Source organism: Calypte anna, chromosome 8 (genome assembly GCF_003957555.1).
Source record: "Calypte anna isolate BGI_N300 chromosome 8, bCalAnn1_v1.p, whole genome shotgun sequence".
Taxonomy (NCBI): Eukaryota; Metazoa; Chordata; class Aves; order Apodiformes; family Trochilidae; genus Calypte; species Calypte anna.
The window spans coordinates 8,272,798-8,300,680 of NC_044254.1; the positions used below are offsets into that span (position 1 = coordinate 8,272,798).

At 36.2% G+C, this 27,883-nt stretch overlaps 1 protein-coding gene across 1 annotated transcript in view; it reads right to left on the reverse strand.

The window, feature by feature from the left end:
- Positions 1-27,883, reverse strand: part of DENND1B (DENN domain containing 1B) — a 149,083-nt gene that overhangs the window by 46,425 nt on the left and 74,775 nt on the right. Inside the window, exons 8-13 of the mRNA XM_030455220.1 lie at positions 27,523-27,582; positions 25,640-25,693; positions 21,997-22,107; positions 7,871-7,971; positions 2,874-2,919; positions 1,283-1,384 (exon numbers count right to left, since the gene is read on the reverse strand). Coding sequence (XP_030311080.1) covers positions 1,283-1,384; positions 2,874-2,919; positions 7,871-7,971; positions 21,997-22,107; positions 25,640-25,693; positions 27,523-27,582 — 474 coding nt within the window. The remainder of the gene's footprint in view (positions 1-1,282; positions 1,385-2,873; positions 2,920-7,870; positions 7,972-21,996; positions 22,108-25,639; positions 25,694-27,522; positions 27,583-27,883) is intronic.

Consider the following 27,883-nt stretch of genomic DNA (forward strand, 5'->3'; position numbering starts at 1 on the left):
TCACAAAACATGATAATTTTTATAGCCTCATACATTTCTGAACTGCAGTTGACACTAAGTCAAATGAAAGACTGACCAAGTAATCTGTAAAAAGTCTATATTCTAACTTCATTAAAATCAAAGGGAACTGACATAAATGTGAACATCAAAAGTTTGATTTCTATTGTACCAAATATATACAAATTAGCAACAAAAACCAAAAGATAATAGGATGTCACTTCAGTGCCTTCCTTTGATTAAAACGGTTTGTTTTTATCATTACAGTTTCAGGAAATGTAACTTTTTGATTTCACATTTTGAGACAAAATTCTTTGTGCTGACAACCATTTGTGATAGTTGGAGCATCCACAACTAAATAATCAAAACAGTGGTTTCACAATTATATTCTTTTAGATCTCTATAGGGAAAAACAAGGCAAATGAATTTGGTGACTATTTTAAATGATATACAGGATATGATCCCCTATAGGCAATAATAAAAAAAAAAAAAGGAGGGGGAAAACACCCTCTGCAAGATCAAAGTCCAGAAAGAACTGGCACTTAATTTATCATTCTTTACAGACAAAAGACAGTTTTCGTCATTTCAAAAGGATCAGATGTCTTTTATGACAAACTGGGTTTGCAGTTTAATTTACAAATAGAATTCTAAGTAAGCAGTCTTTGCTCTGCCAAAGCAAATGACAAACAGTAGAGGTTTTCATTCACGCAGCCCTCAGCAGGATAGAAGAGATTAAAATAAAACTGAAATAATTTAGAGAAAACAAATAAATGTTTCAGAAAGTTGAAGAAGATCAAAGCCTGAATTTTCTGACCCCAACTGTACAAGTATTTCTTATTATATTGACCAGTGCCATCAGATCATTAATTAAAAGGAAAGCGCTGGCAGGTGGCAGGGAAGCAGAAGCCGATAATTGGCCCCCTTCTTCTTCTTGCCTTCAAAAACTCTCTCATTTTTTTACAAGACATGCCACAAGGCAGACAGAAATGCCTACTTTGTAATATAATGATTAAGATAAGATGAAGAGACTCTTGCGTTTAAAGCAGCTATGCCTAATGAATGCAGCAGCTTTCTAATTATGAGCCTACTTTTACAATCAGGAATATGATGTTCCATTCAACATCTCCTCAACTGTCAAAAAGGTAAAAATCTCAAATCCAGGGGTCTACACTTGGTGATTTTCACCCCCTTATACCATTTATAGCAGTTAGCAAAACCAAGCAGAAATAAATACTAGTAATTCGTGCATCTATATAAGAAAGAATGAAATAGCTGTGAGACGTACCACTTCACCAGGTAGGTTGCTAAGGTCATTAAAAGGAGTTTCTAGAGTGTTTGTGTCCACATTTAGCAAAACCACATCCTCCAGTGACCTATTTTTTACCCTCTGTTAAGAGGAAAAAAAAAAAAGTGAAAAAGTATTTTAGAATGGTATACTCCAAAAGTGCATTTTTATTCTGATGTGCTAGATTACAAACAATGACTTTACACAGGACAATAATGGCAATGACAACACTGTGAGCTTTACATCTAGGATTTGTGGATTAGACACGGGATTTAGATTATCTTTAAAAACACTTCTTAATCAAACAATAAGGTTATGTTACTAATCTGAAATACAAGCACATTCAAGAAATGAATTATTGAAAGCCAAGATTTACACATAACAGTTAAATATAAGCAACTATACATATATTGTAACAGTTTCATTTTCTCATATTTGTAGAAGATAGGATCTTAATCATTAAATCAGATGAAAAACAGAGAAAAAGAAGTAATTACTAATTTAATATAAGTCCCTGGCATGTGATGGCTACTAGTCTTAAAGAAGAATGGATGAAACAATCTTTCATCAATGGGACTGAGCAGCAGCTAAGAATTGAATGATTTGTTCCTTTCAGGATTTTCTGTATAGTCCTACAATAATACATAATAGTGTGGTCCAGGAAGTAATTCCAGAAAGAATTGAGTGACTTCTTTTTCAGAGCAAGCCTTTCTGTTCCACTGTTTTCTGATGGAATAAGGAAAAAGATCTTAGTCAAGATATGAGGATCAGTGTATGCAGATCATAAAACCTCGATTTGAGAGAACAAAAGGCTATGCCTAGATAAGAAGTGTGATGAGAGGCTCATTTTTGAAAACACAAAAGTGTTAGTAGCTCAGACCTGGGGAGAGCCTACTTCATCAGCTTTGCAAATGTGAATTGATCCTTAGGAACTGCTTTAGCAGAAGTGTAAATCAAATAAAGCTCCCAAATCAATTATCTACTCTGCATGATAATCAAACTACACTTGTGGGCTTAATGGTGCCATTGAATGGTTAGGAAAGAAGCAAAGGTCTTTATGACACAGCTATTACTTACCATTTAGGCAAATTCTTATTTTTTGTTGTATTTTCAGATCTGAAACGGCTATGTCTTGTTTTTTTGGCAAAAAAATTGTAATTTCTAAGTTAATAGTTATGACTCTTAAAGGATAATGTTAGGCTGGGATTTACAGAGGGACAGGAATATAAATGATCCAGGAAATCAGAATGATGCTGAATTCTGATTGACATCAACTCCAAAATAAATTTTAACTGTTCTTATTATTGGGAAAATCTGTTGCTGCACCACTTAAAAAAAGCAGGAAAAAAGCTATCATTGAGCTTTTAGACACAGAAACAGATCAAGGTGTAGCACTGCTATGTCTCCATAAAGCACTTCAAAAGCAAGGTTTCAAAGAGCATCATTTTTTACTTTGTAAAGCATCTGAAGCTTAAATTTTGTATTCTGCATGCTAAAACCCAGATGATTTTCTGAAGCACTGCCACTGAAACAATCATTTATGGCACACACCTCATGTTTACTAGTTCACAGAAATATATAGTAAACTTACCTCTATTAAGCTTAAGTGGACGCCAATTAGATAAGGCATCGGTGCACTGAATAAACAAAAAAGTGGAAAAAAATGAATTATTGTTTAAAGTACCAACTACTAAAACATTTGCAGAGCATAGAATATTTAAAATCTTGGCACATAGAGTTGCTGGTTAACATTCACTGCATAAGCCTGTATTAGATGTTCACAGTTTCTACCAAAATCTTTATTAGACAAGGGAAATTGTTGTTTTCCTTTCTGTTTTTAACTTTGCAGCAAAAATGACAACAAAATAACTGTTCCTAACCACGGAAGCATGAGTGACAATATGTGTAAGGCTTGCCAACTTGCCATACCTAGCTTCTATAACCAGCCACACTGTATGGCAGAGCTAACAGCAGATGTCCCAGACATGCTCTGTCTCTAGAACTAGAATGGATCTCAAACACCATTCTGCAGGACATAGTTCCTGATAACATCATCCCCACTGCAATGCAGACATCATTAACTCCAGGTTTGGTTCTGAATGCTCTTCTGATAGCCTTTCTTGCTTGGCATTTTGAAGCTGTATATTAAAATATATTTAACTCAAGACAGTAAGCTTGTCAGACAAGGAACTGTATTCCCAAAAGAGAGCAAATATCCACACAAAGCCTCTGGACTGAGACCTCCTGCAGAACACAAGCAAGACACTGAATTAGGCAAATTTCTCATGGTTTCCCATTCTCTTCTGTTTCCTCCTCTAGTGAATGTGTTCAGGTAACATCTGAGAATGAATATACTCAGTAGCCAGTGCTGAAAGGAAAAAACATGATCACACCTGAGTACTGCAAAATTACTACATCTATTCACTCCAGAGCAGTAAGCAATAGATAAATAGGCTGGGGTTCAAGAAACTTGGTGGCACACAAACTACTGAGGAAGCACAGAGGAATAACAAAAAAAAAATGCTCTCTGGAAACAAAACAGTTGAAGGTAAGATGACTTACACGAAGTTACACAGATAGCTGATGTACAATAATTTCTCCCATTCTATTAATCTGATCACAGACCTGAGCCACCAGGACCAACCCACTGAGGATCAGCTTCCTCAATCAATCTGGTCCCAACGTTGGGAGTGAAAGTAGCAATTCTCACCCACCTGTGACTGCAGCCAGTTTTAGAAAAATCTGTACACACTATGGATTAGCCAATTGCTCTTATTAACAGTGTTCCACAGGGGAGGATTGAAAGAAATTTAAAAAAAACAAACAAAAAAAATCCCCAAAATCACAAAAAATCCCAAAACAAATGAATCCAAAATTACACCAAAAAAACAGCCAAAACCCAGACTGACTGAAGGCAAAAGAAGCTTTCATCATGTTTCTGCTTTCAGAATAAAGCTTAAGTTTTCTAGGCAATGAGGATTCCAAAAGGGGAAATGGAGAGCCCCACATTTCCACACATCTTTTTTTCAGGCCAATACTGAAAAATTTTAGTACCTCTTGATGGGTTCATCCAGGCTAAGGCCTTTGGGGACTAAACAATGTTACATGGAATCATAAGCAGTGTCCTTCCAGAGGATTTATATTCAGTGGGGAATCAGATACCTTTAAAGCACTCTGTAATTGTAAGATGGTTTATACTACATAACATATTTAACCAGTAAGAATGACTATGACTGGCATGTATCAGGATTGTTTTCTTTTACACCAACACCATCCTAGCTTCACTAGGCCTGAACTAACTTAAAATAACTGATGATTTACTCTATTAATAAACCTGTCATTAGAAAGGGTGCCATGTAACTCTTTTCCAGGGAACAAAGTAACAGTTACATCACTTAAATTTTGAGAAGTTAACAAAATAAAGGTACAAAGCTTATCAGTTAAACACATGTGAAAATGCATGAAATAAAAACTGCAGCTATGGAAAGTCAATTTGATCATTTGCAGCAAAGAACTGGATTCTGAAGCCTTAACACAGAGGTTTGCAATCTATATGTGAAAGTGTTTACTGAGATACAACTGGGAGCTGCTATATAGGTTCTCTTGCTTATGCTTGTTATTACAAAAAGTGTTACTAATCTACAGCATCACTGCCTAAAATAATTACTGTGTTATGCAAAATGTGCAAGTTAATTGGAAAATACTTGTCCTATTCTCACGAAAACAGGCGTGCATACATCTCTAATTCAGAAGAGACCAAATCCCATGAAAGATATGTTGCAATAGTAACTTGAATTTTCTAATTGCATTATAATCTTAGCAGAGCATCAGTAGAACAGATGCTTTATCATCCACAGACAAAACTGTCATGTATATTCTTTAATCCATTACTTAGTTTGCCAAGAAGTAACACAGAAATTTGATAAAATTAGCTTTCTCCTTTACAAAAATTAATTTTAGTCATATAATTACTATATCAATGCTTAAACCTAATTTTTGTAAAAGCTTTCTTGAAAGCCAGCCACCTACTGGGCTGGGTGCAAAATATATTTTTGCTTACTTAAATGAAATAAGAAATAAGAAAGAAACAGAGGGATTTTTTTCTAGGTTTTTCCCCCTAGTTCTCCTAGATTTTTTTTCTATTCTAGAAAAGAAGTGAAGTCTTAAAAAATATTCAGAAAATTCAGTTTTTTAGTAACTCTGCTGTATCTTCTTCTTCTTGTTTAAAAATGGCCTTACTCCCTTAGAACTAATGAAATTATCAAATTGTTAAGCTGCTACTTCATTTATTTGAATAACATTTCAGAAAAACATTAAGAAAAAGAGTTTATGAGAGACATCACAACAAAGTCCACATGAAGTAATGACACTGGAGGTTCTAGGTGTGAAAATGTATATTAAGCTAGAAGTAAAAAAGGCACTGTTACAGAAAGAACTTTGTTCTATCAAAATGAAAATATTAAAAATATTCAGAAAATTATCTTATTAATTTTAAATTGACATAACCCTCTTGGACTGCTCATGAGGACTGGCCTGGCATAAATTTTGACCTTATGAATTAATAAGGTTTTCTAACTTGATACACTATATACTTCTAAAGGAAATATTTTAGTATTAATTGGCCAAAACATGAGGATGCTATGTTAAATATTTTATTTGGCTGTATTACTCTGCTCCAACCTGTCTCACAAAAGAACCATTCAAACCAGACATGATCAGACAGAGAAATACAAATGAACAAAAATCTAAGTTGAAAGGACTGAATCATAGTTTCTATGGTAAATTCATCAGTTGTGCATTTCCTTTCATGAGCTTCATATTTTCATTTGAACATGTCTAAAAAAGAGAAACTTTTTTCCCCCCTCTACTCTATTGTACTCCTGTGAACAAGAAAAAGGAATATAATTGAGTTTTACAAGTTTAAGAAACTCCGTGCTTCTTTTTAAAGAGTAAAAAAAAATTCTCAGGTCATGCCACAATGACCTAAAATCTCAACTATTATCATCATCACAGGAAAGCTGTGTACAGCATCTATCATTATTATTTCTGGAAACATTATATGTGCTTAGGAGGGGAAATAAAAAAAATCTTCTATTATTCAGGATGCACTCTGCAGGGTACAGCTCAAATAAAGGTGTTGATCTATCTTCTGAGAAAAGCATTTACGGATTATGCTGAAGAAATTACAAAGCTTTTGGCTGTAAGATCAAGCAATACAAAACCTAAACAAATACATCCAAGTTCTACCCCCATCTTGATGCATTTTATCAAGGCTAGGAGGAAAAACAATTAGGACAGAGTTTCTTCAAAAGAAAACTATCATTAAAGATGAAAGGTTTAGTTATAGCTGAAAGTAAAGGGAGAAGTAGGAGGATAATATTTTATTTCTTTCTAAAAACAATAAATAATACACATATGAAGGACAAGAACTATCACATCAAAAGATACACCATGGGCAAATATTATAAATTTGAGGAAAAAAAACTATCAAGAAGACTTAAGGAAACATTTGTTTGAAAACAGTAAGTTCAATGGACTGGATAAGGTTCAATGGAACATCAATATTTAAAGGTTCCAGAAAACAAACAAACAAACAAAAACAACAAAAAATCCTCACCATGAAATCCAGCAATCTACAAGCATAATTAACTTCTTTGAAGAAAGACATTTGTAAGGGAAACATTGACTTATTTTAGTAGGCATCTGACTTGGACTCTGTTTTTATATATAATAATAATTCCTGATCTCTAAAAAGGCTTTAAATAGTTCATTTTTTTCCACCAGAGATTCAGAGGGTCTAGTTAAAGGGAAAGTCTCTGGGGATGGATAATCCTGTTTTAGGTGCTTTAATGGAAACTTATTTGGTATCTCTGGCACTTCTGTGAATAAAAGAAAGATCTCCTAGCCTGAAATCTTTAAACCCGGAAACCATCCCTTGAGGAGCAGGAGTTACTCAAAAGCTGATACTTTCTTGTTCAACTTAAAAATTTGCTAAAACTATGAAGTCTGTCATGTGAACAGAAACACATCAGGAGAACCAGTATTCTTATAATTAAAACTTTGAAGGTACCAAAAGGAGATTTTAAGCTCTTTCAGGAGTATGTTGGATAAGATTCTGAACCTGGCTGGGTCTAAAATACAAGTCTTAAACCATTGTATAGACTTATGGGAAACACTGATGCCTACTAACTTTTTATTTCAGAAAAACTGATGAGGTTCTTTTTCTGAATGCTTCTGTCATTATAATTAACTCAAGTTAAAATAAATGCCAAATGAAAGAAGTCTGTAACACAGACATATCAAACTTACTGAATACATTCTCTAATAATAAACAGGAACAGTTATTATAAACATGAATATAAATTCTGCATTGATAACGAGCACAACTGTAACTCAACTCAGCTGTACCAATTCAAAGGCATGCTGAAATATCTCTGCTTAAGTCATCATTTAGGCACTGGCTTAAGAGCTTTCATAAACTGGATCCCGTATTTTTAGGCACAGAATTTTAGTGTTTTCATCAGTTACGTAGAATTAACAAGGCAGGCAAGAATCTCAAAAAAGGGGGTAACAGGTTAACTGTCTTACCAGCAGTAGTCCAGAAGATGTGGAGGAAGCACTGGGATGTAAATGTGTTGCCAATACATTGGATATAACAATGCAGCTGACGCATGAACACAAGCAGTTAACTAAAAATAAAATACACACACATAGAATTGGCAACAAAAAATATGAGTAAAAGGAAAATAAAAAAATCTTAAGTTAACTTTTAGACATGTAAGAATCAACCTCTCCAAACCAACTAGTAAAGCACATTTACCTTTAACTACTTCAACAAATCTATGAAGAACTATGAATTGCATAAACAAGTACAACGTGTACAAGATGTTACATTAACACATCAATTAAAAGTTAGTCCTGCTCAACTACTTGCTTAAAAAAAAAAAAAACAAAAAATCAAACTTGAACTACTTGATATTCAAACATAGGTGCTGCCACCAACATACAGAACTTGAGTGCACGACAGCTTCACTCAGCTCTGCTGAGCAGGGAAGACTTGGGGAGTTTATTTGTCCACATTTCTTTTATTTGGAACAATTGGAATCAAACTGAACCTGCACAAAGCCACAGAATAGCATTCAACTCAGGAGCAGAATTAATTTCTGGTTGTGTCACCATCTTGTTTTCCAAACTACCTTTAAAAAAATCCAAAGAGACACCAAAGCAACTTTATTATGATTTTTCCAGAAGTCCCTTCCAAAGCAGGGACTAGCCAGTCTGACACTAGCATCACCAGTAAATGAAGGATTGCTTAACCAAGAAAGGAGACAGTACAACCTTCTTATCATTCAAAATGGACATACCTGTATTTCTAAAAGAAACAAGCAAAGAAGCAAAAAACGTCCACAAAAAAACCACCCACAAAAAAATAATCTATGGAACTTATGAGCTATGTAGTTGAGTTCATACCTGGAGTGAATAAAGAATTCAGATTCCTACAGAATTAGAATTTCTTCTATCAGATATCACTTTGTTATCAGGGAGTTACTCAAATGTATTTCTTTTATTTTGCAGCAACAGAGTAATAACAGAATGAGAGAACATCAAGACCATGCTCAAAATAAGGCACATAAAAAATTGCAAACCTCATTAAAAAAAAAAAAAAAGAAAAAAAAAAGGAAGAAAAAACTAATTGAAAAAAAGGAATGCCCAGAGTAAAAGATACCCAGATTATGGAACAAACTGTCCTAATGTTTTATATCACAACAAAAGTACTACCTGAGGCTTGATAATAGCACTGTTTATTAGATGTGTACTTTTACAGTAACAAACCAAAGAGCTAAAATAGAATTTATATCCTCTCCATAAGCAAGCGCTTAGACAGTATGGATTTTGAAGGAAAAAACCTCTTTGTGGAACAGATCAGCAGTAAAAGTTTTCACACCCTGGCTGTCTTGGACATTTAGACTTGTAAATAAAATTTACACTGAACTTCTTTACATATATTTTTATAATAAAAACAAAACAAAGTAATTAAAGACCATTGTAGCAGAAATCACGGACAATTACAATTTGTGCAGCACAGTTAAGTCAGCGCTCAGATTAATATAACATGATTAAATATGGAAAAGAAGAGGGCCTGAAAGCTCCTGAGGGATATCATTAGGGCAAATTGCCAAAGAATGAAACATGAGCCAGTCAGGAGAGTCTGGAAGCTGCAGCAGTACCAAGGGACCTGAATGTTCGACAGTTGGAGCTTCAGTAATGTGTGAACTGCAGGTTAAGGTATCAGGAGACTCTGTGCATTGACACACAGAATGTCACTATTGACCAGCAAACTGCTCGAGCCTGACAGCTACACTGCAGAAAGCCAAGTATATCATAATTCTGTATTTAAACTCTTTGTTTCAGATTAACATCTCGTTTCTTAACAGTCTCCTTTCTTACAGCAAACCTCCACAATTACTCCCATTTTTTACTTCTAATAATGGCTACTGCGTTACTGCTACGAATCAGTGAATTTCTCTACACAGTGGGATTTATGAGTTTTATTTCCATATTATATCTCTCTCTTTAACTAATCCTGCTGATAGCAATCAAGCTCAGTGTCATGTTTTTCACTCTTTTACTCAAAATTGATATAGAATCACCAATTAGTATGTCTGCATACTATTGTGCATAGTATATAAATTTCAAACTGAAACCACCTACATAAAAATTAGCATTTCATGTATTTCAATCACAGACTGAGCATATATTCATCCAGGATATCCTCCTATGCAGAGACATACCTCCTCCTCCTCTTAATAGGCACTCTTAAATTATGGATTCAGATGACTATACTATTTGCATGAAGAAATATTTTCCTATCTTACCCATATGTCTGTATTATATTTTAATTCACCCTTTAGCGGAGGAAGTGGATAATTCCTTAAGAACATTTTAAGTTTTATCAACTCTCTTGCTTTACAATCAATATTTTGGTGCAGCACTCAGAATAGCATCTATGTAAAATTTTTAATTAAAAAAAAAATTCAACTGGATTTTAGCATTTCTAGGAGAAAAGGTAAAAATCTAATTACTTACACATTAAAGTTTTATTGTACTGTTCCGTGCTTTTCTATTTAATAACATCTTAATGAAACATCTTATTTAAACATTTCCATCTTTGCTGCTGCAGTAGGTTTCCAAACATTTCAGTGTGGCATGAATCTGTTTTATAGTTTCCTGTTGTATACAGCCTGTAATACAATCAGCTATGGGATTCTACTGCTCTTCAAACTGTGTGACATTTCAATACTGTGCCAACTCTGCCTTTAAGCAAATACTGATAAGATAATTAGGAATTTCAAATTAAAATTTGCACACTTTCTGGCAAATTCTCTTTGCCTTTTTTACTGTTTCAGCAGTGACTGCATTTGTCCATTTATAAAACCTCTAACTAACACAGTCACTCTTCTAAATGGAATGGGGAACTACAGCAAACCTTGGAATAATGCTGAATGGCTTAAATAACCAGGCAGTGCACTCAGGAGAGCTGAAAAGCATCCAGGGACCATTGGCTGCTTACATCAGAACCCAGAGGTCTATAGAGGTGACACTGGGATTCAGGGGTGCACAGGGATTCAGGACACAGCACCCATGCTGAGTGCTGGAGGGGACAGCACAGCAGAGAGAGCAGCACAAACTCATCACTGCAGGAAGGAGCAGCTGTTGCTTGACCAAGTGGTGAGATCTTTTACTGAAAACAATGCCTCACACTAGGGAAAAAGGCATTCATATAGAGCCTGTGTGTTGATTGCTATCTATTAAAAAAGGAATTAACGAGATTCACCTTTTTAAATTAAAACATAGGAAAAGAAATGTCACAGATCAGAAAAATCTCTTTTCCCAGACAGGTAGTGATTATTCTCCAGTGATCTTAAAGGATGTGCACAACGCTACCTATTTTGCCAGCAACAACTGGAGATTACATGAGCTGTGATATCCCTGACAGACATCCTAGCATAGAAAAGGTGAAAACATCTGTCAGATAAAATTTGCTATACACAGCTGCTCACCTGTAGTTGACTAAAAAATCTTTTTATAGAAGAGTGCTACAGAACCTAATCCTGCAAATCTGTAGGGTTTCTGTGTGTTTTGAGGCAACAACTGATGTTGAGACATACTCCTATAGCCCACTACAATGGAGAAGATCTATACTAGTTGTGTTTGTATCCATAATAAAATGGGTTTTTAAAGAAGATTTTGTGTGTTCAAGACCTTGCATCAACATCAAACAGAACTTCTAATACTTCTGCTTCCAACAATTTTGAGTGTTTTAGACTGCTTCTCTCCATTTCAGTGAATGTCTTCTAGTTTAAACAACGTTTATTTTTAAAATAAACATAATTATGTTTTTTTAAATGGTATAAATAATGTGTGTTTAAGTTATATTAAAAAAATGAGTCACTTGGCTTCAACGAATTAAAAAAACAAGATTTCAATGTTCAACCCTTTAAAATTACAGACAAAAATTTTAAGTTAGAGATTTAAAACTAAATAATGTAATATTACAGACAAATTTCATTTTAAAACACTAGCATTTGCATTGGAAATGAAGTTTCCTTTCCCATTCCATCAGTCAGTAATGAATTTACAATCATTACTGAGTACAACTGTAGCTTCAGTCTGTTTCTGATCTCTTCTGGTAATACACTGCAGTCAGCAGTGTAAGCTTTCATCACACTGCAAGGAAAGTATGTGATCTATTCTCCAGAGTTTTGTAGTGATTGTGCTAAAAAAATTTTATCTGTCTCCAGAAAAAAAAAAAAAAAAAAAAAAAAAAAAAAAAAAGCTGGAACTATGTGTCTGGTGATAATACAGTCTCTCCAAATAGGGGGAGACCACGTTACAAAGTTTGTTAACAAAATACATTACTGGGTTCCAGGAACTTGATCCAAAATCCCTGAAAGGCTGAAATAATGCAGAGTTTCTAGAGAATGATGAGTTACTTTCCACCTTATGGCAAAAAGCAGCCACTTGGGAAGATTGTTGTTCAAAATCTATGCCCTACTGAATGGGAAGAGTCAGGAAAAGCTGCAGTTCAAGACTTGATCAAAGCAAGTTTACCTCCTCCTGGGAAGAAGAAGAAGAAGCTGCAGTTCCCCTCTATCCCTCACGTGGATGCAGTAATTCTGATGTGTGTGCCTGCTACCTTAATTCTCACTTCCATCAATGAACCTTTCTACTCCAGATTTCAAAGACAATGCCCCCTTTTTCTTTTACTAAATGCAGACTTTGCTAAAACAATATGACATGTCCAGGGCCACACTACTTAAGATGAAAGATTTTCTGCAATAACATATTATGCTTATTTGATACCTATTATTCACATAATTTCCATGAGTAACATGAAAATAATTTTTCTGTATCCTGCAAAAAAACCCTATCTGGCAGTTACTTTCTATCTATATAAATTATTTTCTTCAAAGCCTTTTCTATATCCAAAGGTAAAAGGAGAGGCAGAACATAGGTGACAAGATTTGCACAGACCACAATGCATAAACTAGAAACACAGAAACTGATTAGCAGAATCTTGTCACAAAGCCAAAAACAACCAAAGAAGTTGGACAAAATGCTAAAATAAAATTAACCTGTGATTCCTCACAACCTTTTAAAAACCTACTGTAAGTAACTAAAGTACTGCTGTGATACAACTATTTCCTGAAAAACTCTCAAACACTGTCAATCTCTGTCAACACCATGTCCAGAAATGGGTACTGCTGTGCTCTCTCTCTCCTCCCTCACAGTCCCATTGGGCTAAAGAACAGCTTCCCTCCCACTGCCTTGACCACACATATGTTGAAAGATGCCAAAGACTCTGTTTAGTTAGCTGAGCTACTTATTAATACCTATAGCAATAAACTGTAGGGAAAGGGTCACCCCTTGACCACAGTTCCAATAGCTACCATCAACCTGGACCAGCTCTTACCTGCTGTTACACCAGTACTCCCAGTTCATCAGAATTACTGAGAAACTGCTGTAGGCTTCCTGTAAAAACGAACACTGGTACAGGTGAAAGGAAACCTCCTCTCTATGTTATTACAGCTCCTAAGGTCTGCTAAAGAAGCATCCATATCTAAATGCTGTTTGACTGGGAATGAATCAGGCCCCAAACCTGACAGACAGACAGACTTAATGGCTGCTAAAACTGACATTCCCATCCATTACTTGAATGGCTGGGGGAAGACCGTTGGGGAGTAAGTGGAAAGGGAGTTGTTGCTTTGACACAAATCCCTTCCCAGCTTTAAGGAATAAAGATCCAGACTAAATCATAAACTGAATCCATTCTGCTGGCAGGGTGGGAATTCAGAATTCATGGATGAAAATAAATTTAGCAACAAAGGAGAACACAATATACAGTCCAAGCTATGATATCCAAAGTCACCTATAAAATACTTTAACTCCTGGCTAATCGTTTCCCATCTGCCATCCTCATAATCTTTAAAGAAAAATGAGACCACATCAAATTAGCCCTAATGCATCTTGCCCCTGATAGCAAGATGAGACCCTGAGCCTCATGAGAGAGAGGAAGGGAAATATATTTTTAGTCTGCAGATGAAAATTCTAACTTTTTCCATTTTGAAAAATAAGTGGTGGGAAAAAAAAAAAAAGGAAAAATGCACCCAAAAAAAACCCCAACCCCACCCTTATTGCCTTCTGGGTTTTGAGTTGTTGTTTTTAGTATTATTCACTTCCTTTTATCTTTATCTCGGGGGGAAGGAAAGGGAAGAGAATGCTGTTATTCATGGATTTGACAGCACTTCATATACCATCAATTTCATTCTTTTCTTGCGATTCTTGATTCACAAAGCAGCATTATGGCATCATTCTTGTGTGTTAGTTTGGAAGTGAAAAGAAAAGACTGCAGACACGGTTTGTTCCTTGCCTATGGCTCCAGGAGTGACATGTTTTCCAATAATGGAAGCTGAGCAGAAAAGAAAATTGAAGTGGTAGTAGACAGGTGAGCACTCAACGATCAACACTACTGACATACTGTGCCTATACTAAGGACCTATACACACCTTTATAGGTGAACAGAGATACCTATATAATATAAGGAGGGAGATGTGGGTAGTGTAGAAAAAAACACACAGCCTGATTCAGTTAATCAGTTTTTTCATAAAACAAAGGCTTTTAGTGTTTTATATAGGTTGAAAATTAAACTTCTAGAAGTGAGTTGTCAGCTTCTGTCCCTAAAATGTTACACATTAGATTAATAGGTCTCTTCCAGTATTTGTTTATCCTATCATGGACTCATCAAATAGCTTGGGTTGGAAGGGACCTTAAAGATCACTTTGTTCCAATGTCCCTGTATGGGCAGGGACACCTCCCACTAGATCAGGTTGCTCAAGGTCCCATCCAACCTGCCCTTGAACACTTCCAGGGAGGAGGCTGCCACAACATCCCTGGGCAACCTGTTCCAGTGTCTCACCACCCCCAAAGGAAAGAATTTTTTCCTACTGCCTAACCTAAATCTCTCCTTTTCAAGTTTTAAACCACTGCCCCTTGTCCTCCCTCTACACAACCATGCAAAAAGCCCTACCCCAGCTTTTTTGTAGTCCCCCTTCAGGTATTGGAAAGTGGCTATGAGGTCACCTCAGAGCCTCCTCTCCTCCAGGCTGAACAACCCCAACTCCCTCAGCCTGGCTTCAGGGGGAGGTGCTCCAGCCCTCTGATCATTTTTGTGTCTCTCCTCTGGAGATGCCCAAGGAGCTCTATGTCCTTCTTATGCTGGGGAACTGGACACAGCGCTCCAAGTGGGGTCTTGCAAGAGCAGAGCGGAGGAGGAGAATCCCCTCCCTTGACCACCTGTCTGTGCCTCTTCTGATGCAGCTCAGGACACAGTTGCTTTCTGGGCTGTGAGTGCTCATTGACAGCTCATGTTAAGCTTATGGTCCACCCTCCCCCCCGCTGTTTGCAATCTTTTCTCCTCGCAGCTTGTGTTCATTCATGGGACTGTCTCAATCCCAGATGCAGAACTTTTTACTTGGTCTTGTTGAACTCCATGCAGTTCACATGAGCTCACTTCTCCAGCCTGTCAAGGTCCCTCTGGATGGCATCACTTCCCTCCAGCACACTGACTTCACCAGACAGTTTGGTGTCATCAGCAAACTTGCTGAGGGTGCACTCAGTTTCCCACTCCATGTTGCTAACAAAGTTGTTAAACAGCACTGGTCTGAGCACTGACCCCTGAGGAACCCTGCCTGTCACACATCTCCATCTGGACACTGAACCATTGATCACAACACCTTGGTTGTTATATTATGCTTTTTTATATCACCCATTCAATAACTTTGTTTCTCAGTGTTATGATTCATCTCATCATTGGTGAATATCAGAAAAAAAAAGAATAATAAAGCAGCAGTAGCATGAAAAAGCAAAAAACTTGCCATAATGGCACACCAGAACAGAGAGCCAGTATCACACTTGCACACCAGTAACTCATCCTCACATCTTATACTACAGACAATCACTGACATCAGCCTTGAGGGTTTTTTTAGGAATATGAACTCTTCCACTCTAAACTCTCATCCAGCCCAACCATAAAGGACTTGGTAGTTTCAGACATCTCTTAGATTACAGACACCCTCACCTGGGCCTCCACTGCCTCTACAGTTTTGTTCCATCAGTTTTTACTGAATCACTAAAGATTATATGAATTGGAAAAAGAAATAATCTTTTGCTCCAGATTATCTTAATCTTGGATTAGTTCTTTTTTTCTGAAAATTCTCATAAGGAGGAAAAAAAAGAATTTTGAAATGAATGAGCAGATTTCTCTGTCTACAGAGTTTTCTTTAAAAGTGGGGTTTTTTGTTCAGTTGGTTTTTGTTTGGGTGATGTGTTTATTTTTAATAAAACCTTCTGATACATTTTATTTGTGGTTTAGATAAATAATGTAATAGTAATAGTAAATAGTAATAGTAATCTCTAACTTTTTGTTTTTCCCCCTTTCACTAAAGAAAAATAATTTTAATAATTTTGTGACCACATATTTCACCTTCATTCACAAATTCTTCCACAAGTCTTTCTCCTAATATGCTGCAGCAATGGGAAAACTATTCTAAATTTCAAGACTGGGAGAGCTTTACAGGTCTGGCTGTCCTAACTACATAATGACATCCTACAGGTTCATTGCTGGAAGTACACTCCCTATGGGTGTGCCCAATGGGACCTCAACTGCACCCACAACAGGCATCTCTGACCAGTTCATCTTCGGCTGCTTTCACCTGAACTATCAAACAACCTTGTTATTAAACACCACCCATCTACTGCCAGACCAAATGTCCTAATTTACCTAATATTCCAAAATGAATTCTAACTATGCTTCTGAGAGCTTAGTGTGTCTCCGCTTTGCGAATTAATGATAAATTCCCATCCATTTCTAATTTAAATTTAAATTTATTTTTTCCCATTGATTTAAATTTAGCTTTTGCACTTTTAAATTCCCTATGTACTATGTCAAAGGAATCTGAAATGTGAATGAAATTTTAAACCTATAATTTTCTGGATTATTGGAACAGTATTATTTACAACAGATCTGCTATACACAACATAAATGCGTTTTTAGATAAAATCATGACTGCATCCCAGCACACAATTAAAATAAATTACATGGTATGGTTGGTTTAATCAGAACTGGGAACATCACCACAGCATAAGGCAACATGAGAACACCACGAAGCTGTATGACAGCTTCCAGTGGCACCATTTTCTCCAACATGGAAAGCCTCCACAGAGCCAACTGTTCCACTGTCCTGGATCTTAAGTTTGCACCAGAAATAAATATCTCAATAAGCAGCCAGCTTTGAACTCAGAAGCACAGAAATACAAATGAGGAGCTTTCTGTCTTCCTAGGCTCCACATGCACTGTCCTCCAAAGCCACATCTCAGCAACCTGGCCTAGCTGCAAAGCACTGCTTGACAGGTTACAGGTTTTTTTTTACCCATATCCATGAATCTCTAATACATAAACACAGATAGATTCAAGTGAAGTGAGAGAAATAGGCAACCACCATGGTTGTTTCCTGATTCAGTTGACAATATTACTACCTTAGGACATATGGATTTTGCAATTAACTCAAGAATCTTGGATTCAGGTTTGGATCCAGGAAGAGCAAAGCAGTTTACAAACACAATGTGTTTACACTCTCCAAGAAGCCTCTGCATCTTCCCAGTGCCTCAGTGATCATGGATGCCATGACCATGACTGAAGCAGACAAACAAGACAAGGACCACAAAGCCACCACTCAGTCCAGCTCATTAGGGCCACTGAGAGCAAATGCAGAAAGCTCTCTTTGCATAGAAAGACTAAAAATGAGCCCACAAATCTATTGTGTGTAAATTCATATTCATTCCTTCACCAACAAAAAATAGTGTCTTTTATTGACATATATTTTTGTTTTTGTAGGAATCAACAAATAAACCTTGTGCAAAGCAGAACATTGTAACCACCACACTCTGGACATACTACAATTGTATTACCTGCAACAAATATTGGTCGAAATGGAGATACTATTTAGACATTTGCTTTCAAGTGTAGCATCCTTTCCACCTGCCAGTGTAGGCCACATCAGACACATGCTAGTTAGCATATTGCTGACAGGATGATGAGAAAGCTCCTGTCAGACACTGGCCAGCCGGGTGTTGGAGACAAAACACACAGCCCCAGCTGACTAGTTAGGGAAAGAGTGGTGAGGTACAATTACAGAAGCATATGACAAGCTTTCACGCTTGAGTGACTTGAGAACCGATGACATGGCTTTAAACAGCAATCCTTCCTACCTCTGGTCACAAAACAGCAATAAGTCAACTGATGCACTGTTGTAAAATCATGATTTATTCCTTTGCTTTGAATACATGAGAGTGTGGTATGATGTTCTGGTAGACTACCACAGCAGGTGCACTTGGGGCCGAAACATCTAGGGCCTGCCTCCAGCATGCATAAAATCAATGCTGTAGTGCAGCCTTCCTGGAAAAACCATCCCCAGCACTTTAATAATTTATAGAAAGACTGAATTAAAAATTATTTGTACTGAAACTTGTACAGCTTCATGCAACTAATAAGAATACATGCAGATGCAATGACATGTGAGAAAACGGTGCTGGGCAATAACATACAGCATGAGATTTAGGAAAGATCTTCCTTTCACAGCAGCCACCTCTGTGAAAAGATCAATTCCTTTGTTTTATTCACCCTTTCATTTAGTCCAAAACTATACAATTTGTTTCTCTTTCCTAGTTTTATGTTCAAAAGCCAGAAATTGTAATTATCGCTACAAATAGGTCTCACTGAGCATAATCTTCAGGCTAGCTGAATCTATCTCATTCTTAACACTAAGCCTGAAGCAAGCTGTGAGATTGGTGATAATCATATTATTAAAATGCTTGGAAAGTCAAGCTAATAAAAGAATCAACAGTTGATGCAAATAATGACCAAGAAGCCATGACAGAAAGGATTGGCAGGATGGTTCCACTGATATCCTGGTAGTAATTGGTAGGGCAAGTAGATAAAGATCTCCACCAAAGGAGGTAAAAACACAGAAAATCAACTTAAAGATGTAAAGAACACAAAACAACTTAAAATCCTAAGATTCACATAAAACAAAGCCTGCTTGGCTGAAATAAATTATAAACTGTCAATTGAAATACACCCTTAGGATAAAATGGTACTTATCTTCTTTTTATTTTTTTTAATTAAACACCTCTACTCAGCAGCTTTAAACAAGTAACCTTCTTTTCTGTTTCATTTTCCTCCATTATAAACCTTCTTTTTAAATATTGCAACACTTTTTTTCCTTTTTTCCATAACAGGAACAATCCTTTACATATAATGAAAGCATTAAATTTATAGGGCAGTAATGCTTAACAAAGAATTCCTGCACATAAATAAGTGTAGGTTTCCATTTCTGGCCCCCTACAAGAAGGGTGAGGAGAAAGTGAGCAAAGCCTTGAATAATGCCTTTTGTTATCAGTCACTGCCCTAAGATAGTGAACCGAAACAGAGCCGATAACTCAAAGGTGACATCACAACCCAGACTTCATGAACTGACATAAAAACTTGATATTCAGTTAACCCCAAAGATAAGGCACAACTCCCTTAACAGAAAGTTGTACTTGTTTTTTGAACTAATACTCTTTTCAAGTACCAAAATGTAATTTAGGAGTGTTTAGACATAAGTGCTGGTCTGCTTTGTTTTGTAAGAGCACAAAGTTAACAAATGCTGATGTCCCATTGCATTCCATTTGCTTACTTGCAATCCAACATTGTAAAGAATTAATATCTTATCCAAAAAACCCCCACATTTAATTATTCTTGGCAATTTAATTAATTTGTTACAGGAGACACTGTGAAGTGTTTAATATACTTTTTAAACTATAGTGCTCTATAAAGAAGTAAGCCTCACATCAGTCCTGTTCTGCTTATGAAAGAGATGAGCAGGTAACAGTTCTCATGGAAGTTCCAGATAAGCCAGCTCTATTTTTCTCTTTTATCAGAACTCACAAGTGCAAGTGAAAATTAACCCAGTCCTATAATGAAAATTGATCTGACTTGATATGGCAGTAATTTCATATAGGTATGACTTAAGTAATGATGGTGAACTGAAAAAATAACCAGATGAAAGTGATACTGATGTGTCACAGATGTGCTGTCTCTTTTTGGACTTGATCTAAAATCTACTCTTGACATTCACAGTTTGGGGACATGCTTCAGAAAGTCCAACCACCACTACAAACATCTGCTATTGATACTTATTCTTGTCTAGGAGAGTGAGAGAAATTATACTTGAGTGAGGACATCATCAAGATGACCATTACTTCATTGGAAAATTTGAAATAAGCAGCTGACTTTCATACAAAGTTAAAGTTTCCCACAACCAGCATACAGCTGCAGTTCTTCTAGAAAGCTTGGAATCTGAACACAGCAATAAGGTGGCATAGATCAGCACAGTGTGACTCTGATACCACCTCTTCTCTTGTCATATCATTGCAACTGGTATCAGCTGAGATGTTCAGTGTAACAAAAACAAGTCTTAAATGGATCCAAATTTAGGCTAAGAGCAAGATTCTCAAACCTGTTAAGCTGACAGACAGGTGCCCATCTGCAGAATGAATCTTCCACAGACACAGAGCTGCCATCACAACCCCCCTTTCCTCTCTACTGGACCAGTAAAAGATATTTGACTGGGGCATCATTGGAGCCGAGCCTTTTTTATGGTGCATTTTTTCTTCTTTTATTTTTTTTAATTTTTTTTTTTTTCACGAGAGCAATTTGACTGCTACATCATGTGAACTTCTAAACCAGCTTCACTACTTATTTTTTTCTGGTTTTCAGTTGTTCATGTGGCCTCTAATATATCACGTTTTCTTTACTCTCCAACCACCATGGACTTTCTCAGCTCTGTATTCTGCAAAGTGGAAAAGTGCTGTCTTCGTGCATTCCCCTAACTGCAACAGTGACTCCAGATTCAGGGATCCAACCCTGTGATGTTTTAAAAAAATAATAAGGCAGTTAATATAATTACTGCTACCACCTAGAACTGTAAAACCTGTCAGCCTTTTATGGTGAATCTGAATCTTTTCTACCTTTGATTTACTTTTGACTCAAAAGAATTTAATGGGGGTTTATCCAATATTTATAGTAAAAAAATTCTCACTCCTTACATGTATTTGTAGTAGATCTGCAAGTCTCTGAAAACATTGAACTTTAATACTATATACAACCTTGTACCTATGTGCTGAAAATAATTGTTTATTTATTTGGTAGTATAATTAGCAGTACTGAGGAATACAGAGGTGATTTTCAACCACAGAAATCATACTAAACAAACTGTTTTGTGCAGTACGAAATAAAAGTATTTTTAATAACTGTGTTTAACAAGATAAAGATTCTCCATAGTAGGTATATTCTGTGGCAAAAACTGGTCATAAAGTGAAGGTCTAGTACTTATGCAAAATTAATTTTGGGAATACTTTCAAAATATAGGGTATTTTTAAAACTGGTAAGTTTCTGTGAAGAGTGAAACAAAATAACATCTAAATATCTAGGTATACTTTCAAAATTAAACACAAAATTCTTTTATTAAGCATACTTACCAGACACAAGGGACTGAGGGAGGTGGGGAAAAAATTTAACAAAAAAATTAATGTGAGCTAAAACCCTTAATAAAAAAAAAAGCTATTTTGAGTTGTACATTATTATCAGTCTGAAGAGCTGCTCCAAATCAGAGCTATTACAGTATACACTCCCAAACCACTCTAAGAAAGATGAATCTACCTATTACCAGGTTAGGATAGCAGCTATTATTATGGGCCCTTGATTTCTTTCAAGTAGCTGCAATGGAATAAGCCACAAGTGAATAATAAAGATCTTATAATAGCCCTTAAGAATTCTTTTTAGGTTAGAAGGCACAGAAATGAACTCCGGAGAGTTAAAGAACTCTCATCTCCTGATAAGAAAAATAATTAACCTGACTTAATGTATCTGAGTAGGTCTTATATAAATCAGACTTTTGTACTTCAAGAGCCAGACTAAAACCATATATCAGAAAAGTATGTAGATATTGTCTTACAAGTACACATGGAACATATCTAAAACCACAAAGGTCTGCAGGTCATTTTGTGAAATGTTCAATATATTCTACTTAAAAGGAGATGTGTGAAGTACTTACAGTGCTTAGTTTGCTAGAGGTAATAATGATTCGTCTCTCATGCAACATACTGGCATAAAGTTGCAGCATGTTGTTCACATCCACAGCAACAAAATATTCAGTGAGGTTTCTCTGTTTAAATAAATAAAATGTTAACAAAACAGCAACATTAGTAGCTATGTGGAATATTTTATACATTACTTATAAAAACAAGTTCATATTCCAATTAGTAGGTGGAAAAAAAAACCACAATGAAAAAAGCCCCACAAAATTACAAAAGACATCCTTTTCATTACAATGTGTGCTTTCAGAAAAACTGATTGGGTTTTAAAGCCAATGAGAAACTAATATTGCCATAATATACTCATACTTTGCTCGTTTGATTATGTTTGTGAATTTTGGTTTGCCCACTTTATTTTTTTTTTTTCCAATTTGAAAAACTACAAACAGGTATTTTATCAGTAGAACCATATGCAATTAAGGTAAGCATTACTTCCACCATACCTTCCACCACTGAAATAGGTGTTCTGTCACAGCTACAAGAATAAAACTGTGCTATTTACCACAGTCTCCCAAAGTCAACACCTTTTATTCTACTTCAAGTACAGCAAAACAGCTTGTTGAAAACCACCAAGCTTTTGCTTGAGCTGTGGGCACCAGGACATCAAAAGGCCAGCAGCACCAGTTGAAGGTCTGGAGGTCCTTCCTGCAGCCACAATTTTCTCCCCTAATAAGAAACCCACTGCCACCCCCACTGCAGGGTTTAATGAAAAGCAATGTCCCCAGCACTTTGTTTATAGTTCAGAAAAAAAAAAAAATGGGAGGAGAACAGAAAAAGCCTGGGGCAGGAGAGGATCTCTGTGTTTCAGCTGAACTTCACAGTATTTCTACATGGCACAGGGCCAGAGACATAGAAGTTCATAATAAGCTAAAACAGCTACCAGCAAAAAAAGCCTGGGAAAAAAGCAATTTTTTGTAAACATTAGAGACTGTAATCACCAGACCCTTTTCAGTCATGTGCAGAGACAGAAAAAGGGGCAGTGGTCACAAACTGGAACACAGGAGATTCAATCAAAACATAAGTAAGAACTTCTCTGCTCTAGGAGTAACACAGAACTGTGACAAGTTGAACAGAGAGGTGGTGGAGTCTCTCTGGACACATTAAAAAACCATCAGAACACCATCCTGAGCAACCTGCTCTAGGTGAATCTGCTTTGGCAGGAGTGTTGGACAAGATGATTACCAGAAGTCCTTTCTAATCTCTAACATCCTCCACAATATACAACACCATTAACTCCACATATTCATTATCCTATCTGCAATGAGAACTCACCTCTTCTCAGGAAGAAGATGTTACTGGATGCAGGAGGTCTATCAAGTAAATAACCCAACCACAGGACAGAAATCTGAACAGTGGATGTATTAGTAATCTATTCTGGATGTGGCCAAGACATGGCAAGACAAGCAGGGAAGGCTTTAGTTCCCCTGACCACCTGTTGCTCCTCCGTATCACATCTCCCCATCATGAGGGAGAGTGGCATGGGGCAGACCTCCTGCTCCCTGTCTGCTGACTTATCCCATATAGACTGTGCTATATGAAAAGCTATCTTTAAAGCCAAGATGATGACCTCCTTTTTGGATATACTAAATAAAAATATATAGAAAAGAAAAAAAAAACAGATCCAAGGGACATTTTCACATAAATTCAGAAATGTATTATTAATTCAAAGACATGGAGTACAGAGTTATTTTTGGTCCATGATGCAGGTAATTTTGGGAGAGGAAACCAAGACCTTAAAGCTACAAGTACTCCATTTATGAAGAAACTCTGGTCTTTCAAGTGCTGCTTTTAACTGGCTGTAAGAGATTAATGCACCATAATCACGAGTCCAATGCACCTCAAGCACTCTCTACAATGATACACTGATTCTGTGCTGCTAAAGCTGGGGTAAAGAGAGTCTGCAACCTCTTGAAGACAGTCATAGTTTATTGTGCATTACATCTGAAGTTACTGCCCCCAAAGTAAGTAAATCTTGCAATAAAGAAGAAAATTCATTTTATTACTCTCCATTAGCACCCTACTATTTTGATTCATACTGGAAAGAGAAGGCTTATATAAATGGAATAAAAAACAGTTCTAGAAAGGCATCTTGAAAGTGACTTTTCCTTTTTCCCTCAGAATCAGAAAAATAAGTTGGACCACTGCAAGATCCTCCATCTTGCAAGAGGCCCAAGTGAAGCTTCCCCACATTTTCAAGTTGAACACATAACACACCTCCTAACCTCCAGAGCTATCTTTAATAGACCCTCAAATATTGAGACCCTCAAATATTTAAAGAATTATTTAAAATAGAGGAATTCATCACATGAGATGAAACAGATGAAAAGAAGCATTTAAAAACTAAGCCATGTCCTGCAGAAAGAGCCCTTGCAACAAGGGTCCTCCCTTTTACTTCTCTATCTAGCAACTTTCTGTAGTTTTCTGGGATGCAGCAAGGGTCACACCAATTCCTCTGGCCCCCTGGCACAGCCTCCTTTCCATAATCATGGGTATACCCATGGGCCTCCTCTTCAGTGCAACCACCCTCCCACTCCTCCTAGGTTTCCCCAGGAGCATCCCCCACCACTAAGATTTCCCATTTGCACTCCAGCCACAGAACCATCAAGGATTTATAGAATTTTCAGGGTTGGAAGGGACCATTAAGATCACCCAGTTCCAACCCCCCCTGCCATGGGCAGGGACACCTCCCACTAAATCAGGTTGCTCAGAGCCCTGTCCAGCCTGGCCTTAAAAACTTCCATAGATGGGGCTTCCACCACCTCTCTGGGCAACCGATTCCAGTGTCTCTCCACCCTCATGGTGAAGAACTTCTTCCAAACATCTAATCTAAATCTATCCTCCTCTAGTTTGAATCCATTTCCCCTAGTCCTATCACTCCCTGACATCCTAAAAATCCATCACCAGCTTTCTTGTAGTCCCCTTCAGATACTGGAAGGCTACAACAAGGCCTTTCTCTTCTCCTCTCCAGACTGAATTACTCCAACTCTTTCAGTCTGTCTTCCTAGGAGAGGTGCTCCAACCTTCTGAGCATCCTCATGGATCATCCTCACATCCTGTAACAGGGGCTCCAGAACTGGATGCAGCACTCCAGGTGCTGCAGTACCAAGCATCTACTGAATGCAAACCTCCATTAAAAAAAAAAAAAACAACAAACACCACCATTCCTGGTTCATAATTACCACCCAAACGTAAGTGGGTATAGCATGTTTTCAGAAAGCCTGAAATGGTGTTTTTTCACACAAAAAGATAACTGTATAGCTTAATAGCTGCATATGGAGCTTAGCAATGTAGCATTTAATATTCAAATAACAAGAGGTACTACAGTAGGATATATTTTACATAAATAATCCAAATACATGCAATCAAGCAAAGTAATTACAAATAAAGGGTTCATACAGCAGTGGTCAAAATGCCCTATTAATACTTTAAAATGGGTTAATGAAGTATGCCTAAGTACCATTTAAAGGCTGTATCAATCATACTCTAAAAAGCTTTGTAAATAAAACAAAACCAACAGCTCCTGTTGATAAAAGCAGAGTTCAGCCCTGCCCACAGGATGAGGTTGATACTGCTCAATATTTAAAAAATAAACTGCATACTTACGCTTTCAGGGATTGTTGGCAATCCAGTTGTATCAGGAGTAATGAAATACGAGTGCTAATCAAGGAGGGAAAATAATGAATAATTTATGCACAGAAAAACCAAAAATTCTCTTTTTTTTTTTTTTAGAAAAAAATCCATCATTTAGGATTTCCAACCCCACCTTTGTTTAGGGAAATAGGCATTTTTCCAATAGCATTCTTAGCATTACTGGACAAAGAATTAAGCATACGACACGAAATGACAAGCACTGGCTCAGCACAGCACTTAAACCAAAGGAACAAAACACTGGGCTGCAGTTTTGAAATAATATTGACACTAAGCCAGCTTTAAATGTTTCCATGAGCCTGACAGTAGCATTGATTAACTCAAGCATTTATTTAAAAATTGCAACAAAAAAAATTTTTAAGGACAAAATGTAAATTGAAAATGGAAAAGGAAAAATCATTCACACGAGGAAAGTTATTAGAGTAGAAATATTATTACTTGATACACATTTTCTCTTCTTCCAAATATCTTTGAATCAAAAATGTGCTGACAGAAATGCAAGGTCTGATAGCTTCAGATTCCACAATTTGTTTATGAAATACATTAACAACTTTATGCATCCTCGTTTGAGGCCTTCTAGGATGTAAATTTTAAATGGATTAAACTAAAACCAGATGTAATTTAAATTACCCTCATCAATTCAGTGCTTTTAATAGTTATCAAACATGAATTTAGCTCAGTAATTTTAGGACATTTCTGCAAAGTCTAAATCTTGAAGTACAAAAATCCTTAAGGGTATACTAAGGAAATGAGATAATTATTGACTTTTTAAGATTTTATTTCCTTTTAAATGGAATTCTGCTTTTTTTTGTAGACTGTTTTTATAGCATATTTTCAAATTATAATGAACAACATAAAGACATAAAACAATATTTGTCTTGTTTTCAAGACAAATTTGAAAAAGATATAGCAAAACAAAAAGCAAATCTAAAAGATATTAAACATAAATTTTGTTCAAGAAAGAGAAAATTCATACTATTAACTCAGTGTAAGAGACTTATTAAAGAATTAGGATACATTTAAGAGAAAAATTTCCACACAAATTAGGTCATTTGGCAATAGTTAAAAATTTAAGGAAAAAAATGGCTTAAAAAGGCATCATAGCATTTGCATAACAAATACCCTAGGTTATTGTTTTGCATCCACAGAGAGAAAAAACAAGATTGTTTGTTTTTTTATCATAAGGAACAGGAAAATATTCAGATTAATGGAATGTCTACATTCATCAGAAGTATAGTGAGAAAAGAAAATTACTTTCTATATGCAATAAGGTCACAGAATATTTATCAGAAAATTTCTGAGTAATTATGTTAATAACTTAGGTAATAATTTATAATTTAAAAAGTAATAATATTTTGCTCATTAAACAGAAAAGGAAGTCAGAGTATGAGAAGCAAAGACCCATTACTGCAGTCACTAAGAGTCATAAAGCAGCAAAAATAATGTGGTATGGAGTCCTTGTACATCTTTGTGAACTCCCTTAGGAAGATGTAAGACCTTGGCAGAGACATTAAATTAATAGTTGCTGTGCTGTATAAAGTTTTCTCTAAAAAAGGGACACTAAAATTGCAAGAGTTGTTCATTGATTTAAGGGTTTGATTTTGGTTGCAGTTTTAACAAAAGGACAGTGACAGACAGGCACACAGAGATCTGAAGTTAGATTGATTTAAACAGAACAGGTACATGAATATTAGACTGCTCTTTTACATAAAAGATAGCAGCAGAATTTCCCAAAGGACAGGTATAAATAAGCCTGAAATCAAAAGAAATACCCTATAGCAGGTAATTGTTTCTTTGATTGCAACAGACTTTAGATAGTCAGGGCCTTTTAAACTCACCGACACAAGACAAGGCTGTTTTTTCAAAACTTGCTCACTTGCAAAAATCAGCTCTTGGTTCTTAGGCAAGATGAGAGAAAGATTGAACAATTGACTGTTTAGTTTTCTAACAAAAAGGCCAAAGGTGACTCTAATGATTGTAATATTCCACGTTTATAATACTGGCTGAATATACACTTTATTTTTATATTTCTCCCCCATTTGAATTCAGACTTAGTTTATCTAGCTTTTCCAACTAAAGTGAATGGAAAAAAGGAAAGAAAAAAAAAAAAGAAAGAAAAATCACATTTGTTAATCCTCCATGGGTAAAATAAAAGTGATCCAAATTATATTTAAGATCAAGTTTCATGGAATTAATGAT